The 22,612-nt window shown below is 40.4% G+C and overlaps 1 protein-coding gene across 1 annotated transcript in view; it reads right to left on the reverse strand.

Annotated features, from left to right (window-relative positions):
* csmd1a (CUB and Sushi multiple domains 1a) overlaps nucleotides 1-22,612 on the reverse strand; it is a 281,553-nt gene that overhangs the window by 234,670 nt on the left and 24,271 nt on the right. The window contains exon 2 of the mRNA XM_070906253.1: nucleotides 4,887-4,999. Coding sequence (XP_070762354.1) covers nucleotides 4,887-4,999 — 113 coding nt within the window. The remainder of the gene's footprint in view (nucleotides 1-4,886; nucleotides 5,000-22,612) is intronic.

Consider the following 22,612-nt stretch of genomic DNA (forward strand, 5'->3'; position numbering starts at 1 on the left):
ACCCGTGACCTGTAACACATGCTCTGGAACATTTACACACACACACACACACACACACACACACACACACACACACACACACACACACACAGGCCTGCCCCTCTCTTTCTCCCCTCTTCTTTATTCTCCCTCTATTGCTTTTCCAGAGTGAGCCCTACGTAATCTCCAAGAGCCTTCTATGCGTGTGTGCATATGTTTGTGCTTGTTTGTGTACGAGCCTGTGTATGTGTGTGTGTGTGTGTGTGTGTGTGTGTGTGTGTGTGTGTGCGCGCGCTTGTGTTTAATGTGCAAAGTCCCTTTAAAGGGTTTCCAAGTCGGGTTTTTTCACAGAAGTCCCTCAACAGGAGAGGAAACTCTGCAGCTAGCCTAGGGACCGAAAAACGTACACTCGGCCTCTTTCTCTCAAAGTGTGTGTGTGTACGTGGGCGTGTGTGTGTGTATGGAGAGAGTGGGGGGGGCTGTTGAGACTTTGAAGATGATGTTTCTACTTTGTCTTAAAGTTAAAGGTGGAGCTGGGAGTCAATGATCGATCTCTCTCTCTCTCTCTCTCTCTCATGCACACAGTTCAACGGTTTTAGTGCATATTGTACGTGATTATCAACAGTTTATAATTAATAGGCCTAGAGCAGTTCTCTTGTATTCTTAGTCAAGATGTTAAATGAGAATTGTTAAAACCTCTTTTCTCCCTACAATAATTAGTTTCAAGGCCATTTGTATACTGGCCTTAAATAGAATTTAACCATTAAAAATACATTTGTTATTACAAGATGTACCATGTGTTTGGAACACATTTAATATTCATCATAATTATGTATTTATACTACATTATACATCCATAACCATTTTGAACTAAAAGAGATTTGTCCTTAGGTTTGAACCCTTGAACCCAGTAAACATATATATTTCATACCATGTAACGTTTCCCAACTTGCCATGTTAATTGATTCACACCTAACACATCTGAAAGAAGTTTGACCCATTTTTTTGTTGAAGAGGAACCAGCAAGGAGAGCATGACGCATATCTGCTTCATACAATTTCCCTTTGTTTCCTGGCAGGACAGTCACTAATGTGAACAAGAAAGTAAGGCCCTGCATCCACTGGGTTTCTTTTAACAGGTAGCAGCACTTAACGAATGCTCAGGGGAAGTGCTGGTAGTGCTTCTTGTTGCTAAGCGACAATTGCAAACTCATTTGAGGCGAGGCAATCTTTTGCTAAAAGTTTAAATATTTATAACTTTTAGCATTTGGCACCATGACTGCTAACACATGTTAAGTTCCCAGGTCCAGCAGGAATGTGCACCAAGGCATCTGATTGTGGAGAGAGGGTCCTAGTGGACACACTACCTGGGGCTTAACCCATATTGTTTCCAACAAATCCATAACTGTGGCTGCAGGTGAGTCTTCTGATGAAGCAGCTGTAAGAGTTCATGCTCACTGACTGATTCCTGAAAACAGAGGCAACAAATATAAATATTTTAAATTATTCTGAGTTTCTGTTTTTTTTTTTTTTTTGCGGGGGGGAAACAGACGGGGACGATGGTGAGGGAGATGGGAGAATTACATGTGACAAGAAAATCCTCCATCCAGGACCCCGTTGCATCTGAATACAAAATACCATCAAAACACCATCACTGTTAATAAAAGATGACCGAAGCACTTCAAAATTAATTTGATGATGATATGTAGGATGATTGTCCTCTTGAATAATGTGAAGACAACAAACTCTTCTTCCTAGCCATCTCTCTCCTCACCTCTCTCTCTTTAGGATCCCCCCCTTCTCTTTCTCTCTGTCTGTCTGTCTCTCTCTCTCTCTTTTTGCTTCAGGGGAAATTAATTGATGATTATCTTGTCTCGCAGAGCTGGTTTGCAAACTTGCTTTTTTTATCAGCAAGGCCTTGCTTTCCACCACTTATAGCTTCATTTGACCCACCCTCCCTCTCTCTTTCTCTCTCTCCATCCATCCCTCTCTCAGGCGACTGGGGTCTTATCAGTTAGCTATGTCTTCAGACTTTTAGTTCAATTCGGGTTTCCTTTAATAAAAAGATTAACAAAACTGGATATGTAACAGGGAGGGACTGACAGACAGACAGACAGGGGAGACAGGTTGTTAAGGACAATAAAAAGACAGGGCCGAATAGATTCTTTGTTAGTGTAAATTAGTTTAAATGAACAGAAGCAGAGAACGAGTGGGGAAAGGATGACAAGGAGGAAGAGAAAAAAGGTGTGGGAGAGAAACACAGAAGGTAGTAGAAGAGGGAAAGAAGATGCTGGGATTGTCGAATTCTTCGGAATAATAAAATTTCCTTCAGTGCTGTTATTTGGCTAAATCAGCTCGTTCCATAGGGAAATTTGACTGCAGCATGAAGCCAAAGGGACAACAGGGACAAGGACCAAAATGCAAGACACAATCATTGAAGCAAAACATCAACAGTAAGCTAAGAGGTTGTGGGATACGGGATAGCGGTTTTAAACGCTATAACAAAATCAGAGAATGTGCCTTCGAGGAAAAATCATCATCAATAAAAATACACTAAAAGCTCAGAAATGTGCATGGAGAACAAAACTATGAACAACAGATTTCTTTGAAGGCAACTTCAAAGTTTACAGATACTGAGGTGTCAGTTTAGTGATTACTAGACTACAACAATGTATGACTGAGTCAAAATGTCCACTTCCAGGACCTGTGGACTGAGCCCTCGTGGACTTCAGTCATATACAGCAATGTGTTCACCGTCATCTGGTCAAGTCTGCGAGGGCATTGGGCCGCAAGAGGATGAAAATGTACTATGAGGTGGGACTTCGGATCTCCAATGGTTATGAATTCAAGTTCCTGACCCTGTAACCTATCAGTACCCAAGTATTTGTGTGATCAGATCTTAACAGTATTATATGGGATACGTGCAAGGTCTCCTGCTTTATATAGCATAACAGAGATAGAGGTTAAAGGGAAAATAAAAGAACAGAAAGGGTCATATGCACAGTAAAACTTTGCCTTTACTGAGCATGGACACTGCCGATATCCACATCAAATATTCAACTCAGGATCCTCACGTCGTAGGTGGTCCCACTATTTTTCTTGGTGGGATGAAAACAAACTTTTGCCTGTCTAACTCTGCAGATTATAACAAGCATTTCAAATTAGAGTTGAATGGTGGATCTGCTTTGGATTCAACCTAACTGATTACAGTCACAGAGGTGCTTCTCACATTGCTTAAAGTCACATTCAGTCAGGCTTTGGATTTAACAAGTCGAGAAGACAGCTGAGACGTGTTTTTGTTTCACAAGTTAAAAAGTCATGCCGAGGTTGGTATTAGTGGTCTTGAGTTGAGTTGACAGGAATGAGTGTTATCTTTACAATGTAGTGAAAGTGGCAGTGTCTGTAGCGCTCCCTAAAATCTCTCTGAAATCGTCTGGCAATTTGAGATGCGCAACCGATTAATACCTAATCTCTAAATGTGTTATATCACACATGCAATTACCTTTAAAATGCATAACGACTCGGTAAATTGCATTACATGTGCCAAAGGATATGGTTTGTGATCATTGTTTGTTTCTCATTTGATGCAATCCTTTGAACAATGTAACTCAATTAACTTTGCCTCAGAATGTTCCTTTTTTTGATCTCTTATCTTTCAATAAACTCCAGTAATGGTCACAGGCATAAAGATAAAGCAAACAACTAACCAGTTAGCCGGAACTCGCACACACCAGGACTGATCACATGACTGATAACTGATGTCATATACACAAAAAAACAAAACATTTAATAAATGTCATGCCTTGTTTTGATACATGAATGCCATTTTATTTAAACATACACACAAGCATTCACACCCACAAATACACACACATTGTAATTGCACACACACACAAAGACATGAATCATATTTTGAAGTCTAGGACATCAATGCAAAACAAAGAAAACAAACAGAAAAAAAGACATTAGCAAAAAGACCAGTCAGTTATACACACACACACACACACCATCACACAATCACAATCACTCCCGAGGCAACAAACACACTTAAGGTTCCCCACAGATATGAGAAGGAACAATGAAAAGAAAAAATAAAGACAAAGTACTTCCCGGTACTTTTTGCTTTCAACATACACAAACACGCAAATGATACACATCCAGGGATACACACACACACACAACATACAGCATACACTGACAGAGTAGGATACAGGTGAAACACACACAGACACAGGGGAGTAAGTGTGTATATCTGGTCTCTTGAGTTTGACTTTGATATTTAGAGTTCATGATTCATAGATGAACTGTTATGCAAGCGTAATGGAACTCTGTGTGTGTTTGTGTGTTTGTGTATATGTGTGTGTGCACATCTTCAAAAGGTCAGACTAAGCATTTGAGTTGCATCCCAACAGGCACGCAGACATGGAAAAGTCTTGTATACCACGTTCATAACGCACGTAAGACACAAAGCAAAACATCACGCAGGTAGGAAGTCAGCATAACAAGCGCTGACATGAAGATGGACCTCTCAATGTAGAAATGAGACCACAGGACACATAAATACATGACTATAGAATATGTGTACATTTATAGTGTACACGCTACAGCAGTCCCAACCGATGAAGGGATGACCAAGACATTAGCTCTCTCACTTTCTAAATACAGTGCTTGTTGTGAATACTTTATGTGCTGGTCAGTAATAATCAATCAGCAATGTCCAGCATTACTTTCATTTTGTGTTGCGTACTGTGCTACTTGTTCCTTGAAGCTCACTGTTACTCAAACAAAATGTTCCAACAAGGTTCAGTCGTTTTGCAGGTGAAATTTGTCATCAAATTGTCTCAGAAACTTTCTGTGTATCATGACCAGCATTCAAACATCACTATGCACATTCACACATTGTCTTACCTTCGTATACAGCTTTGAAGCCCTGTGCACTGACGGCAAAGTCTGTGGTAAACCACAAGGCCAATATAGATCCACTGCTGACAATAGGGGAGGGCAGCATGAATCCTGACAACCTGAAAAACAGAAAGAAATGTTTAAAAAAATACATCTCTGAAACACAGCAAGACAGTTTACTGTTGACTTCTGAAAGCAAACAATAAGGCAACATCAAATCTGAAAACCTGAAATACAGAAAAATAAATATGTATGTGACAGTAAAAAACAATTGTGTTCAGTGTTGATACAGTTGATGTTGTGGTTAAGACCCCCAGCCCTGAAGCCATAAAGATCCCTGCTGGCTTGAGATCAGGACCCTCCAAGATCTTCTCTTTTGTGTTTTCCCGACTCCGTGTTACTTTCAGGTGTCCTGCTGTCTTCGTCATTGAAGAAAAGGAGAGTGAAGGGAGTGATTTTCCCACTCTCTAAAAATAAATTATATGAATTTGATACAAGATCTACTATTCACAATAACCAACCATGTAATGAGCCCAGACACTGACAGAAAAACATATTGTAATTTAAAAAATTTACACGACAACAGTCGTTACGTGACAGGAAAAGTCAGGTGTGGTTTGTCGCTGATGCAGCGAGGTGAGCTCTTCATTACACTAGAGGTTGTGCTGAAACAACCCTTTGAGACTTAATTGGGAGGTGATGGTTAAACGATTTGAGGAGGAGAATGGGAGGATTCTGGAGGAACAAATGACACAAAACTGAAAGAGCTGCAATTGACAGAGATGAATAGTGTATTGACTTGCCTAAATAACGTTGATGAAAAACCTTTATATAATGAAGAAACATTTATACGATGGAGAAACTATTATCTGACATTCATACTGTTGTAACTGGAAGTTCTGGCATGGAAGTTGGTTAATCCAAGTTGAGCTATATAACTGAACTTGCTGCATGTTTGATAGAACAGACAGAGATACAGCTTAAGTTAGCTCCACAAAGACTCACTATGAACAACGAGTCGACGGAACAACACACTTCAGGTGTTGAGCTCCACTAAGGCTGTGCCCTGTTTCCTGCTCTGTTTTTTGATTTTCATGGACAGCATCTTTAGGTCTTGGTAACCTCAGGAGTGCATGTGTGCCATTTACAGATGATGCAGTTCTGTTTGTTGTATCAAACCATGACCTTCAGAACACACTGGGTTGGTTTGCAGCGAAGGATAAATGGTTAAGATGAGGATAAAACACCTCCACGCCTGTTGCTGCCCCAGATGATGCACTTCAAGTATCTGGGGGTCTGCACAGTATAGCTCTAAATTTACAGGTCGAAGTACATCCCAATCCTTACTGGAGACAGACACACTCTTATACACATGGTTGGTGCATCTGTTGCCAGCCTGCTTACAGCTAACGTTTGTACAATAATCATCTTTAGTTCCACAAAAGCTCAATATCATATATCAAAAGCTAAACATGCTTAGGGAAAATTTAATATAACTTTTAACAGTAAACAACAACAACAATGTTGTAATGTGTGTTTTCTGTGCTTGTTTGGGATTTTCATGGGCTGCATTTGTAGGCACAGCCAAAAAGTGGAAAGTGTCAGTTTTGATAATCTTTTACAGATGATGTAGCTCTGTTGGCTTTATCAAACCGTGACCTCCAGTACACACTGGGCTGGTCTGCAGCTGAGGGTGAATGGTTAGGACTATAAGGATTAGCACGGCCAAGTCTGAGGCCATGGTGGTCTCCTTGATATGGTGGATTGCCCCCTCTGGGTTGGGAGCAAGTTGGTGCCCCAAAAGTATCTTGAGATCTTGAAGTTAAAGTTATCATGTTCCTCACCCTGAAGCTCTGAGCTCACTCTCAGGGATAGGATGAGGATCTCAGATATGAGTAGAACTACGGCTTCTTTGTATTGAAAAGAGCCAGTTAAGGTGATGAGAATCTGATTGGAATGCCTGTGGATGCCTCCCTGTACAGGGATTCTGGACATGTCTGACTGGGAGAAGGCCTTGGGGCAGACCAAAAACACACTGGAGGGAGCATATATTCAATCTGGCCTGGGAACACCTGGGTATCCCCCAGGAAGCGCTGCAGAACATGGCTGAGGCTGGGCTACCTTGCTCTTCCTGCTGTCACCGTGAACCGGACCTGGACAAGCAGCAGAAGTACGAATGAACACATAAAAACATTTAATATAATAGTAATGTTTAAATGTAAGTGCTTCATTTAGCTGTTCTAACTTTTATGTATTTTTTGCATTCTTAAATTACTTTTTTTTCAGTTATTGTTTTGATTTATGCAAAGTATAATTTCATATTTACATTTAATCTTACCACTGTTCAAGCAAACCAGGAAATTAAGCAATTAGTGACACAATTTTACTTTTGAGTGTCCATGAAAGTGAGCAAACTGAAGTGCAGAGTTAAGGAGCTCTTGATATATCCAAATCAGAACATGGATTGGAGGACAAATTTGGACAGAATCAATTTTCCTTGGTTCACTACCCACAATCATATGCAACAATGAAAGGGGAGGAGAGACAAAAACAAAGGGAATGAGTAGAGGGACAAATAAAGGGAAAAGAAAGACAGACATTAAAACACGATTCAAATGCTACAATGAGTCTGGTTTCTGTATTATTAGCAGTAATTTTATGCAATTCATTTTTCATCACTTGAAAGGTCAGGTCAACAGAGAGGGGGGCTGGGGTGACAAAAAAGGAGAGAGAAAGTGGAAAAGAGGCAGACATGAAAAAAGGTTTGGAGAAAGAGAAAGGTGGAAGGACAAAAAAGACAGTAAAAGAGGAGGCCATTTAACTAGCGAGCAATGCAGAGGACAGTGAAAACAGAGAACGATGAAAAATGAATAATTTTAATTCTCTGGCCTCAAAGCAAGGACACAAAGGACAGACGAGAACGGAGCTCACAAATATCGACAAACAGAAATAGAGATGGAGGGAAGAGACGAGACAGAGGATACGGAGGAAGGACAGAACGGAGACGGGCGTGAGGTGTGTGGTGAGACGAGACAAGAGGAGAAAAGAGAAGTGGGAAGGAGGAGAAAGGTTTTGCTTCTTAAACGTGTAAATTAGATTTTTACTCTACTTAGCCACAGTAGTGTCTGGCACCTCTATTTCTTTGTTCAATTGTCTGCACTGAGCCAGTAATCAAACTTTTGGGTTATTTGGGTTTTTAGATGTTTTTTGAGTCTCAGCTTTCAGGGCCCCGTGGCTAGGCTAATTAAATGTTGCACGTTGGTTATACCAGTAGAGGGTGAGGCATGCTAATAGTTTTGCAATTTCTATGAGTAAACTAAAGAAGTATCCCCTGAAACCTGATTATTATCATTCATTATTCTGTTATTCTAAGTATTTTAGTAGGTGATTAGTCAAGCTGTTGTGATTACAACTGCTTGTACTTGTGTACAATCAACACCTCTCTAAAACAGTTTCAACAAAAACTGAGCGTTATAACTATTATAATTTATGTTAGTAGGACTTACTGCAGGACTAGGTGCACCTAATAAACTGGCAACTACATAACTAAATATATTGTGTTCATGGATGTCATAGCACCACAAATCCTCTGTTTATTCCTAATGCCCCATTGGTTATACAGGTTATATTGGTTATATGAGGATGGTCAGAAAATAAAGAGTTCTTGACTGATCTTGACTACCAATACAGGTAATGCTCGCTAAGTTACTGTGAGCTATCTGTGGGAAGGATAAGAGGAAATGTATGTTCTGCTGCTATTAGGTGGTTTTCTATTTCTGTTACATGACAGCTTATTTCACATTTGCCTAAAACCTCATCCTCCCTATCTCATTAATTTGTGAGCTTTTTGTCATATGTTATCATATATATATATATATATATATATATATATATATATATATATCTTATGATTCTGTGGATTGCATGTCATTTATTCCATTGGTAGTATGACATTGGCCACAATTTCAGGCTGCATGCTGCATTTTCAGCGCACTTTTCATTTTTCTCAACCAGAAAGAGAATTGCCTGTTCACAGGATATAATAAATCACCTTGGTGGCCCACAGGGGACAGCAGTTGCATTCTCACATGAATATTTCACCACTCAACAAATAAAATGTAAACAAAGTGAAATGGGTATAACTAATTATTGGGAGCATGCTCTGCTCCTTCATTTTCAATTTCATGGGCATATGAACTTTAAAGGGCATTTTTGCTTTGGGCCAAGGTTCATTTTTGAAACTGGTCAGAGATTTAGAGAGAGGTTGGCTGGCACATGCGACTGCCGTTGACCGAAGAGGTACTGGCTGCATTAAGGAGCTGCCATGGCTGCTACTGAAAACTGCAGAGGAACTGTTTGTGAAGGGATTTTAACAAGTTCTGGTTCTGACCTAGATGAATATTCAGCTCCAAAAAGTATTATATATGTATGTATATGTATTGATTTGGAAAAACATGTCACATTACAATATTCCATACATACACATATTAAAGATTATAAATCATCATAAGAAGTGCCAAATGCACACCTTAAGCTAAACATGTAGCATACACACAAGCGTTATCATCCCATTTCTCTGTCTGTCTCTGGGAATAAAATGGTGCTGTGATTTGTGTCTCAAATGGAGAATTGACCAGGAGACAGATGAGAATTAATTCAGATATGCACACACACACACACACACACACACACACACACACACAAGATTGTCATTCAGTCAGTCAGTCAGGTAATGAGCAGTAATCGTCTAGCTGTCACTGTAGTGATGGACCGACATGATTCTATATCCCTGTCTAGCTCTGTTTCTCTCTCTTTGCGTCTCTCTCTCTCTCTGTTTGTCGCTCCTCCCTCTCTCTCTTCTCTCTTTCCATCTTGCTCTCCCTCCCAATCAGGCCAGCACACTGATCCTACGGCTGTTTGACATTTATACAAACATAAGTGATCTGGGTTAAGACTATGTGACCGTTTTTTTCCAGTCGGTCAACTGGCCAACCAGTCAACCAGGTTATGTAATCAGACAGCCACTCAGTGATTCCAGCCATCCGGTCTTTACAGTCAACCGACCGGCCTGTGTGCCTTTCTGTTGCTTGGTCCATCTGTCTGACTGCCCATCTGTATCTGCCTGTTTAACAGTCTATCTCTCGCTCTGCCTGCCAGTCTATCAGACTGTTGGCATGTCTGATGTTGACAGACTATTATAATGCTGGGATTACTGTTTGGATTGGATGGCAGTACAGGACATACCATGGTATTGGAAAATAGCATCAGTGTTATTTTCATCACAATCACATTCTTCCACAGATTAGACAGGGAAAAAAGCTTGGCATTAGTGTTTTGGCAGCATTTCAGATTTGTACCAAATGATAAGTGAGACCCAGCAAATCTCCTTAAAAGTGTATGTAAGATTCCATGAATAAAGTGACAGCCAGATATGGGAATACCTCAAAATTGGCATTCTCTTCTTGGAATAAATGATCCTCTAACTGTTGTGTGTCATCAAGCTCAACAGATCCATATGCAGCTGAGGTCCAAACATGACCACCGACAAGCCCTGACTTGTCTACACAGTGATCAATACTGAGTGTATTCAGGAAAACTGTAAAATACAAAAGGCACAATGTGAGGAGGAAAAGCTGATGAAGACAGGTAGAAAGGTATTGTACCAAACATGTAACATTTACTAGTGCGTTTGAAGTTGTTACAAGAATATAATTCTCCTCTAATTTAATGAGTTGCCTTTGTGAAAAGGCTCAGTGACGTGTAGTCGACGGCATGATATTGTATGATAATGCAGTGATGCATACTGTAAGCTCCTTTAGCTGTAATATTCTCCCTTCAGTCCCACCACAACCATATTTTAAACCACGTATTAAAATCAGCCAGTGATTTAAAGCTGGTACACTTGAAAGAAAGAACCCGTGACGGAACAAAGATGGAAAAAGAGGAAGAAAACTGATGAGAGCTTTCCAAATCAGTCATTTAAAAAATATTTGTTAGTATTTTGGTGGAAAATGTGTTATTTTGCTAAGAATAGACATCTAAAAACAAGGTCTGTTTCAATCTCAACACCACTCTACTATCAGTGAAGTGACGGGCTGAAAACACAGTGCCAATGCGCATTTATTATGATAACAAAAATAGCAGGTGCACTTATAAACGTTGTACTGTGTTGATGCAAATGTGCCATCAAAAAAGAGCCCAGTTATCCAGTTTACTGTCTTGTTACAAAGGGATTGTTGTAAGTTATCATTTGTCGAATTTATTGTTAAATATACCGATTATTTGCTTTATATCAAACTCCCCATCTAATAATTCTAAGACATTCTTATCTGACTGTTTCTATACATGTCTACACATCTAGATCAAAGTCTGATGACCTTTAGCATATCCTTGCAGTCTTCTGGTAAATTTGGCTTACAAGTGGTCCACCAAGCAGAAAATTTAAATAACTCAGCTTTTAGAGTTGGTTCAGACAGCTCTCTCCAGCTCACTGTATTTCAGTCAATCAACCCATGTGGAATAGATGATATGTGAATGTAGAATATGTACAACATTGAAGTTGGTCGTCTAGGCTCTGAGTGGTGAACAACGCTACTAATTTCCCCTCTAGGTAGACTCAAAGCCTACAGATGGATGCTGGGGTGGAGCTGGGGCTTTTGAAATGCTATATGAATATAGCATGAATATCAGTAGCTGCTGCTACTGATATACCTGATTAATTTCAGGTGCAGAAACCTTTTTTCTTACAGTCCTCTATATCAGGTTTGTTTGTGCCATAAAGAATCCCATGTGGCCTAAATCAAACCAGCTAACATACATGAAAAATGCAGCATTAAAGAGCCTTAAGAGGCTGCTGGTCTTCATGTTGGTGGTCTCCATTGTTTATGGTAAGTATACTACCCTCTCTAAAATAATGTGGTATAGAACTATTGATGTTTAAATGCTGATCCCTCTTCTTGTCTCTTCTTTTTAAGGGTGTATGTTGATATTGACCAGTACTGACTGAGTACATTTCAAAACACTTTTTCTGCGTGCCTCATGCACCGTTTTCTAGCGATGGCTGTGACAAACTATATCAATCACACCTAAACAAGGCCAAATTAAGAGTGATGTTGGCAGCCTGAGGATTTTAACACCTCAAAGGTAGAATGAATGCTTGTGAACAGGTAGTTGTCGGTTGAAATCCACCGGCCAGCAGGGGACAAGTAGAGACTTATTCAACGACCATTTTAATGTGTTTGACCGAGGCACTTCACCTCCAAATGCTCTGGTGAAGCTGGAGCAATAGATGGCTGTGATGGGAAGAGGTGTAGAATATGAGGGCTGAATGAAATGGAAAAAATAGACCAGATTTCCACTGTCATGCCAAAGTATAACTTTCCAATGACTCATCATAACTAATAGCTCCCAAAACCTAAAAATTATATTCTTTTCTGGTATGTTGATGTTATTTTTTTGTTGTTGTTGTGAACTGTCCACCTTCCACGTAAGTTGTAACTGAAAAAAATATAACTGAAAATTCCTTTCTTTAAACAGAAAATGAGTCAAACCTATGGTGAAAATGACCTGGGTTTTCTAGGTAGGTATCCATTACTGTACTAAAAATCATTACATTTGATTACTCTGCCCGCTAAAAGACCTTCTTGACAAGGCATGCATTGCAAAACTTGAACAAAAATTGTACATAACATCCATGACCATTGAAGCTATGAAAGCCATAGAGAGTCTATTCAGCAAATGTAAAACAAAATGGCCGTCCACCGAAAAATAAGAAATGCTTTGTTCTTCTCAGAAAAGCTGACTTGTTTGAGAGATAGCAGCCATTTATATATTTGGTTCCTCATATATCTACTGGCTCTGACATCTAGAAAAACAATCTGTCTCACCAACCAGAGACAAGACCAATGTAAACTCATAAAACAAATATTACTATTTTCCATCTTGTAGAGCATTAGGCTTCTTCTTGCCAACACTAAATACACCTCACACTTGTACAGTAGATGTATGCCCCTGGCTGAGACTATTTGTTTCAACCTGTCATTCTGGGAGTGTAATCCATTTTTTCAGTGTGTCTGGTGGAACACTAGTCTATCAGTGACATGGAGTAAATGGATAGACAACAAGCGCTTGTTGTGAGACTGAGAGAGACAAAGGGAGAAAGAAAAAGACAGTGAGCAGATGATGGAAGAAATCTTGAAAAGAAGTGTACATATCGAAAAACAATAACCAACCTAATTCTTCAGTGGGGAAGATTTCCGCTAACATAAAAACAGCAAAAGAGAAATGGCAGAAAACAGGATGAGGACACGGACAATGTTGTTAAGTAAAGTAGGAGATTTGTTTTAAATTATGGGCTCAGTTGGCAGTGCTTCTTGTACAAACCGTAGACAGCATGTTGGGGTAAACAGTGTGGTATAAATCTCTGGCAACAGAGCTATGAATTTTTGGAAATTTGTGAAGCCAGATAGAGACACAAGACACCCAGAGGTTCTTTTCTCTCTGTGCTGCTGAAGTAAAAAAAAAAAAAGAGAATGGCCTTAGGCAAGATGGGCATTTTTCCTTTTTTAGTTTCTCTCTGTGTTAACACTTAATACATATTACTATAGTCATTTGAAATCCTTGTAACTCCAACTGTAAACCCCATTGGATGGTTTTTCAAAAAATGCATGGGCCCAAACTAAACACAAGGAAGTTGGCGTTTTGGAGATATGAAGTTTAAACCCAAAAACGACAACATGAAAACAAAATAATGTAGTAAAGAAGAGGGCCTTCAGAGCTGGCAACAGAGACGAGGTGAGAACGATCCAGGGGGAACTGAAGGTGAAGATCAGGGAGGCCAAGGAGAAGTACAGGAGGAAGCTGGAGTGGAAACTCCAGCAGAACAACACCAGAGAGGTCTGGAGTGGAATGAAGACCATCACGGGTTACAGGCCGACCAACAACAGAGGAGCTGAAGGCAGTGTGGACCGGGCCAACGAACTGAATCTGTTTTTCAACAGACTCTGTGGGCCCTGCTCAACCCCCCCCCCCCCCCCGTGACTCTTCTGCTGTCTGCCTCCAACCTTCACCTATTCCACTCCCCCCTCCCCCTCCTCACAGCCCCCCACCCCCCTGTGAAAGCTTTCCTCACACCTCGTTCCCCAGTCCCCAGGCTGACGGTACTCTTCAACCTGATGACACCACCCCTCCCCCACCGGTCATCTCTACAGTGTTCTTCACTGCTGACCATGTTAGGAGACAGCTGATTAGACTCCACTCCAGCAAGGCTGCAGGCCCTGATGGTGTCAGCCCCAGGGTGCTTAAAGCCTGTGCCCCCCAGCTATGTGGAGTACTTCACCATGTCTTCAACATGAGCCTTCAGAGGGTCCCCGTGCTGTGGAAGACGTCCTGCCTCGTTCCTGTGCCGAAGACGCCGCTTCCCAGTGGCTCCAAGGACTACAGACCCATGGCACTGACCTCCCACATCATGAAGACCCTGGAGAGACTCGTCCTGGAGCAGCTCCGGCCCTTGGTCAAGCCACACTTGGACCCCCTTCAGTTCGCCTACCAGCCCCGACTTGGAGTGGAGGATGCCATCATCTACCTGCTCAACCGCGTCTACGCCCACCTGGATAAGCCGGCGAGCACTGTGAGAGTCATGTTTTTTGACTTCTCCAGTGCGTTCAACACCATCCGTCCGGCTCTACTGGGTGAGAAGCTGGCGGAGATGCAGGTGGATGCCCCCCTCGTGTCCTGGATTGTCAACTACCTGACTGGCAGACCACAGTATGTGTGCTTACAACACTGTGTGTCAGACAGAGTGGTCAGCAACACCGGGGCCCCGCAGGGGACTGTCCTCTCTCCTTTCCTCTTCACCGTCTACACCACGGACTTCAGCTACTGCACTGAGACCTGCCATCTTCAGAAGTTTTCTGAAAACTCAGCAATAGTTGGATGTATCAGCAAGGGTGATGAGGAGGAGTACAGGGCTGCTGTGGACAACTTTGTCGCATGGTGCGAGCAGAACCACCTGCAGCTCAACGTGACAAAGACAAAGGAACTGACTGTTGATCTGAGGAGGACCAAGACGCCGATGACCCCTGTTTCCATCCAGGGGGTCAGTGTGGACACTGTAGAGGATTACAAGTACCTGGGAATTCACATTGACAATAAACTGGACTGGGTAAAGAACACGAATGCCCTCTACAAGAAGGGCCAGAGCCATCTCTATTTTCTGAGGCGGCTGAGGTCCTTCAACATCTGCCGGACTATGCTGAGGATGTTTTATGAGTCTGTGGTGGCCAGTGTTATCCTCTATGCTGTTGCATGCTGGGGCAGCAGGCTGAGGGTGGCGGACTCCAACAGACAAAACAAACTGATCCGCAAGGCCAGTGACGTTGTGGGGGTGGAGCTGGACTCTCTGACGGTGGTGTCAGAGAGGAGGATGCTGTCTAACCTGCGGGGCATCTTGGACAATGTTTCACATCATCTCCATGACATACTGGTCGGACACGAGCACCTTCAGTGGGAGACTCATTCCTCCCAAATGTACAACAGAGCGACACAGGAAATCATTCCTGCCTGCGGCCTTCAAACTGTTTAACTCCTCCCTCTGAGTGTCGACACTCAGGAAGAGACTGGAAATCTGTATCTACTTCACCTGTTCATATACTACCTCACTATTTATTCTTAAATGTTTAAGTATAGTATATATATATATAGTCATACACTTCAGTGCAATACATACATACATACATACATACATACATATATATACATATATATATATATATGTATATATATATATATACACATACATATACATTGTTATTGTATATATTTTTTACTTCATTGTTCACTTAAATACTGTAAATGTGTATATTTTTTATTTTCTATTTCTTATTTTTATATTTTGTACATACTTTTAGCTCTAAATTATGCTACTTTTTACTCGTGAATGGGAGCACCAGTACTGTACAATTTCCCCCCGGGGATCAATAAAGTATTTGTGATTCTGATTCTGATTCTGATAAATGTCTTTATTTTCCAACCACTCATTATGTGCAGCACTTTAAGAAGATATTAAGTTGTATTTATGGATAATTAGTTGTCTGGCTTAATTGTAGACCCCTGGCTATGGAACAATTTCACAGTCTTCCCAAGGCTAGCTACTGTAGCCTTAAGCTAACGTTTTAACAACACTTTTAAAGACTGTCTTTAACAGTATTATTGAGATGTTTAATGCTGTTTCTTTTTTTTAGAGATGAGAGACAAGGAAAGGAGAGAATAGTTTACGAGAGAAGAGGAGAGGAGGAGAGGAGAAGATGGAGATTTTCGGAGAGACTTGTTTTCAGAGGTTTGAGCACATTTCATGCACACAAACGGAGAGACAGACAGACAAACGGATCATATTCTGAAGAGGAATTACAGTTGTTTTGCCTCTGGGAGTGTACGTTACCCACTGAGATACATACAACTCATTCACACATGCACAAACACACAAACGGAAAAACACAGGAAGTGAAAGGTACACACAGGATCACACAGATCTACATGGCAGCACTGCTACAGTGTTGTGAGGAGTTGAGTGCCTTGCTCAAGGGCACTTTGGCAGTGGGTGGCATTTGATTTATGAGATAAAAGGGTAAGAACCCAGCTGACTCTCTGGTGTCCTCAAGCGACACCCTGCTGCGCAATCCCCTTACATTTAAACCAGGAACCCCACCCACCCCAACAGTGTCTGTCAAGCTGTCTGTCTCCCAGAGCGAGATTGTCTATGGAGGCCTGTGCGCGTTAGTTTGTGTATACAAGTGTGACACAGAGGCAATTACAATAATCAATCCCGACATTTGTGCAACTTTTCCGCCAAAAATAAACACAGAAAGTCTTTTTATTCTTGTTTACCTAAAAAAAATAATACATAAACAATCTACAGTATGTTCACTTAAATCTTCTTTTACAACAATCACCAATTCCTAAGCAAAGTTTTTAAGAAGAAAAATGAAGGATAATGAGTTTTTTTATGTGAGTTTTATTCAGCGCAACACATAAAAGGAAATTAAGGCCCTTTGTATTTCATTTAACCTGCATTATTACACTTCCATTTATCATAAGCTTTAAATGGTATTTGGAAGAACACAAAGCCAAGGTAAAAAGTATATGTTTATATTTTACATCAAACTATATGCTTGAAGATCTTGAAAAAGGTTCTTAAATTAGCATTTTATTTGGTGTTTGTTGTGCTGACATTGAGTTGAAGGTATATTTATCAAGACGGGAGCAGTATTTCCTTTGCTTTGAACTTTCTTGTCAAAAAATTCAACAGACAAACTCCTTCATATTTCCAATAGCCTTCTGTGATTTTCAGTATGCTAATTGTAACATGAAATTATTATCTATGTCTCTTTCTCAATGACACATAGTTATAGTTTGAGTATAAATCACATTCCCGTTTAATGAAATAAATGCCGCCTCAGTATCTTTTTTTCCCCATGACTTGCAATTTGCACAAATTATTACGATTATATTGTAAAAATAGCCTGCATAAAATGCAAATTGCTTTGCAATTTTTGAGAAAAGTCAACATAATTTTAGGTCACAATAGGTACAAAAAAGCTCCACAAAATCCCAGAGGGACCAATTTGTCTGAGCTGTGGTAAGGAACAAGAGCATGGCGGCAGGATATTGTGAGTAGGCAGCTGGCATCGAGCCACATCTCAGTGGGTCTTAGACCAGTGTTTTTCTAACTGTGAATCTGGCCCTAACATGGGTCACTGGTACTTCAAGTGGGCCCTCACAAGATGATGTTTTATTGAATGGGGATCTCAGGTTGAAACAATGAGGTTGTGAAAGGTGGTCCCAAGTGATAAAAGCACTGATTTGCTCCTAGATGGTAAGATACAGGAGCACATTTAGTCACTGGACCATAAACAAAGTAGCTCTGGTTCTAGTGAGGATTTGTCTTATTTGAAGCATTGCTGTTTTCAAAGACATTTTGTTCAGTCAATACACACAAAAACATTTCACTTGGGCTGAAAGCTGGTTTTTGTCCTTCATCTAGGTGCTTAGGTCCACGTCAAACACTCAAAAACCATTAAAATCTGTGGAATTTCAACTAATCATGAGCTAGAGGCATACAAAGTTCAAATGTGGCAACAGAGGTTTAACTGCATTTTATAAAAGCCAGTTCTGCCAAGGGTTTGTTGGTATCCAGTCTGCTGGCTGTTAGCCAAGGCTCTGGGTCCTTCAGACTAAAGTACTCTCTGTCTCTGTCACTAAAACACACAAACAAACTCGTTTTTGTTTTCAAGTCTATACAGGTGTAATGCACATCACACACTTACCACCTCCTGAACCTCATATTCTGTAGTGTTGCAAACAACGAGATTACATAACATGCATCTGTCAGTCAACAGTGTCTGATTTCTACATCACAGCACACAAACGTTTATGTAATGGTAAAAGTAAAACCACCTAAAAATTATAATTAAGAAAAACAACTTGACAACTTTGAGAGGTTCACCATGGAAAGTAAAGATTTGAATTCACCAGCATGTGTTGATATTTGTGTATCCTTCACATAACCATTTCATATGATGGCCCATAAAGAGAAAAGGCAAGAAACAAAAATACCAAAATGGCGCATGTATAAAAAAAAGTTCGAGTTAAAATATTTGCTCAAAACATACAGTATTGTATTAGTGTGTCCTGGAGACCTTGGGATTTAAGTTGCTGCACATGGCAGTGGTGGAAAACTAAAATGGAAACTGGCCCAAAGCCTGACATTGGCTCTTTTCCATCAGTAATGTGGGACACTTGGAACAAAAACAAAAAAAGCTAAAAGTTGTGAATGTGAGTTGTGGATATGTGCCAAACACAGGGGCTCTTGGCAAATCTATTTATCCATAAAAAAACAACAACAAACAAATATAGAAAGATTGTGATTAAATAATCAGGATTATAGAGATGTATCTCGCATGATGGTTCACAGAAAAAATTGCCAGAAACTGCCAAATACATCACTTCTTAGTTTATACTGTGGCAGTGAAAGCTGGGGAGGGACTGCAAAACAAAAAATTTAACTAAGACAAATTAAAATGTTAAATTTACTTTGTAACGTGAACAGTGTAATTTTATCTCACCATCATTAAGACGGCGGATGAAATGACTCTTGCTGTGATAACCTGTCCTTTCTCATAGTACTATAAACCGCTGTGCAGTGTTTTAGTGTCTGATAAGCCTTCAAACACATGAATCTGTTACTCAATCCCCTTTTTTCACATCTCCTTTTGTATTTCATTGCATTGTCTCACTGGTGCCTGTAGCAGCACGTCCCGACACCCACAGACCCCCTTGCATTTTTTTCGTAGATCTAAAAATGAACGGCCCTCGTACATGATTTGATTAACTAAAGTGAAACACAGGATTCTTCAACATTTGGGCATTTTTTGACCACATTCAGGCAAATACAGGACAGCTGGACGAAAGCATCAATAAACTGACCTTTCATTTTTTATTCTCTCTTCTCTCCCCTTTGTCTGATTCAGTGTCTCTTTCCTTCTACCCCTCTCTCATTTTGAAGTACACAACAGTTACACTACTACTAAGTAACCATCCATCAAAGTGCTTACAAGTGGACAACCATTACTGTTATACACACACACACACAAATGCGATAAAACACACATATAGCTGTTGTACTTGCGATATATTGCTATACCTATTACACACACACACACACACACACACACACACACAGACTGCAAGGTACTTCAAACTTGACTCTACACACACATTACTACATCAATTTCACATTCTTAGTCTCACGCAGACGTTGGTCATAACTAGCCTTGAGAGCCAAAAAGATAAAACATACACATAAATATGCATATGCAAATATATGAAGTCACAAGCACACACACACACAATCACACAAAACTAGCCAAGCCAAACAGACAGACGGACTGAGAACATGGCTCACTGAGCGTGTAAACACAGGTATTGACATAAGGAATTGTTAATCCAGAAATACTGTGACACATAATGTACAGGTTATAAAATCTGGTAAGAAGCCGTGTTACCTCGTCACACTAACCGAGACACACACGTACACATATATGTACACACACACACACACAATAACCCAACACAGTGAGAAGACACTAGATAGATAAGACATTACATATATGTGATATAAAGTAAACCATGACTCACTAAGTGGACATACATGTTTGTGTGTGTCTGCATGTATTTATATGGTCTATGTCTGTATGAGTGTGTACTTGTACACTACCTATGTACATACATTTGTTCTCCCCAGTGTTCTGTGTGTGCTTGCATTGTTTTCTGAGTGTGTGTGTGTGTGTGTGTGTGTGTGTGTTTGACCACTTTGAAAAGCGTATAATCCGGTGCTATGGGCAATATCAACAGAGAAAACCACTGGGCTAAAGTAGGGCAAGCTTCCCTTTAAAACACACACACACACACACACACAGCTAACACAAACACCACATCACCAATCCACTGTGTGGGAGAAAAGCATTATTTGACAAACCATTAAAACTGATTCTCTATGCTTCTGAGAGACAGTGAGGGGGGGGGGGGGGGGGATTAGAGCGAGGAAGTGAGAATTAGGAGACCCCCCCCATTTCCTCTTCTACACACAACCCCATCTCATACTCCCCCCTCCTCTCTCTGTCAGGTTTCGTTTAGAGGCCCATGACATGTGTCCTCTGCATGCCTGTGTGTGTGTGTCGGTGCTGTAACTGAAAGATTTCTGACAAGGTGTGAACATTAAAAGCTTCTACTGTCACATACACCCAGAGGCCTGAGGAGAGGGCACCTTCACGCATATACTTACTTTACATACACATACATGCATTGACACTCAGATACACTCCCTCACACACACACACACACACACACAGATGTACATTTTTCAGTGCTCAAGGAGTGCACTTCTTATCACATAGCAACAGTAGAAGTGTCAACTTGTACTTTCCAGGATAAGTCCGGTGATATTCTTACACTGACCCCCCCCCCCCCCCGAACACAAACACAAGTTATACGTTTATATTATATTATTATACGTATATTAACGTACATCACGTTACCCCCTACTGGGCACTTTACTGTATTCTGGTCACTGCACTGTTGGTTATTTATCCTATCTTATTTTTATTTTTATTCTTATTCTTATTTTACCTTTTATTTTCTACATATTTGTTGTCAAAACAATAGCACCTTCAGACCACGGCAAATTCCTTGTAATGTATGTTACTTGGCAATAAGCAGTTTCTGATTCTGATTCTGATATTTTTTCTATTGTTAACAAATCCCATGAAAAGGCCCAAACCGACAATGAACTGATCCTACGAACAGGCCTCTGTAGCGAAGCCCTCTGCACCATAGACCTCAATTGTTGTCCAAAAACTATTAAAAACAAATCAGTGAGCAACACCACTGCACTGGTTCATTCATTGTGATGAACATGGGCACTGTAGATTGTTTTGATTTAAACATATGTCATCCTGCTGCCATAAATACTCAATATCGCACCAAATATGCTTGCTATTTTATGCTTTTTAAAATGAAAAATGTTTTTACGCATTTTTTGAAGGAACAAATGGGCTTGTGACTGAGTGCCACAGACAGGGTATGGTTGTTTATGGAATTATAATATTGACAGCCTTATCCTGTAACTGTAACTAAAACAGATATATTCAAAAGGACCTTTAGGTATGAGACCAAGTCTCTGTTATGTTTTTTTCTATTCTATGACAGAGGTCTGTCGTTTTCTATCAGGCTCCCTATCCAGTTGACTATTTCTGTTACATAATAACAACAACAACAATAATACACCTCATCCTAGTCTTTCCCTGGTCTTTTCCACAGTGGTGTGACAGCTCAAGTGACTGTGATTTCTTCTATTTCTTTCTACTGTATCTATGGTACACTTGCCACAGTTTCTCTGTCTCTATGCCTGACCTTGTCTCAACATCTCATCTACAGCTTCAGGAAATTAAACAGAAATCATTTAATTAGTTATTAGTAACAAAGAGACAAAAAATAGCCACAACTGATAATAGCCTAACAAAGGTTCAGAAATTTGGCTCCAATGATAACTCAGCATTCAGAACAGAGCTCTTAATCCTTAATTAGAGCACTGTTTACACCGTTATGTAATTGTTGCTTCTATGCTCATTGGTGGGGGGGCTATGCAGCCATTTATAGCAATTGCAGAAGAAATCTCAGTTAATATGTCTGCATACAATCCTGCAGACTACCATTATTGATTTAATTGCCAGTCATACATCCTTGCATATCCTCCCTGCGTGTGCAGTTGGCTGTGGTTTTGTTTATTGTGCTGCAGACCAGAATTTGAAGGCTGCATGTAAATAACGACAGTAGCGATAAAAAAAAAAAAAAAAAGTTAAATTAACAGTGTAATAAAACATGCAGTTTCTTGCTGAACTGGTGTATAAACCATGACTGACATGAGAGAATTCACCCTCCTTCACACCCTTACTCATCCTCGTTTGATTGATTGCCAGCCTTCTGTTGTAGCCGTAATCCGTCACTATGCTTTCCAAACAAGAGAGAGAAGCTGGACTGACAAGATTCCTGTGTCTTGTGGGGCTTTACTTCCCCATTATTGGAGTCCTAACATCATTACCATTTTAGGATATAAAGTCAACACTGTGTATTGTATTATTTTGTTTTCTCTAGCATCCTTTGACTTTGCAGTAGTGTTA

Source organism: Enoplosus armatus, chromosome 1 (assembly GCF_043641665.1).
Source record: "Enoplosus armatus isolate fEnoArm2 chromosome 1, fEnoArm2.hap1, whole genome shotgun sequence".
Taxonomy (NCBI): Eukaryota; Metazoa; Chordata; class Actinopteri; order Centrarchiformes; family Enoplosidae; genus Enoplosus; species Enoplosus armatus.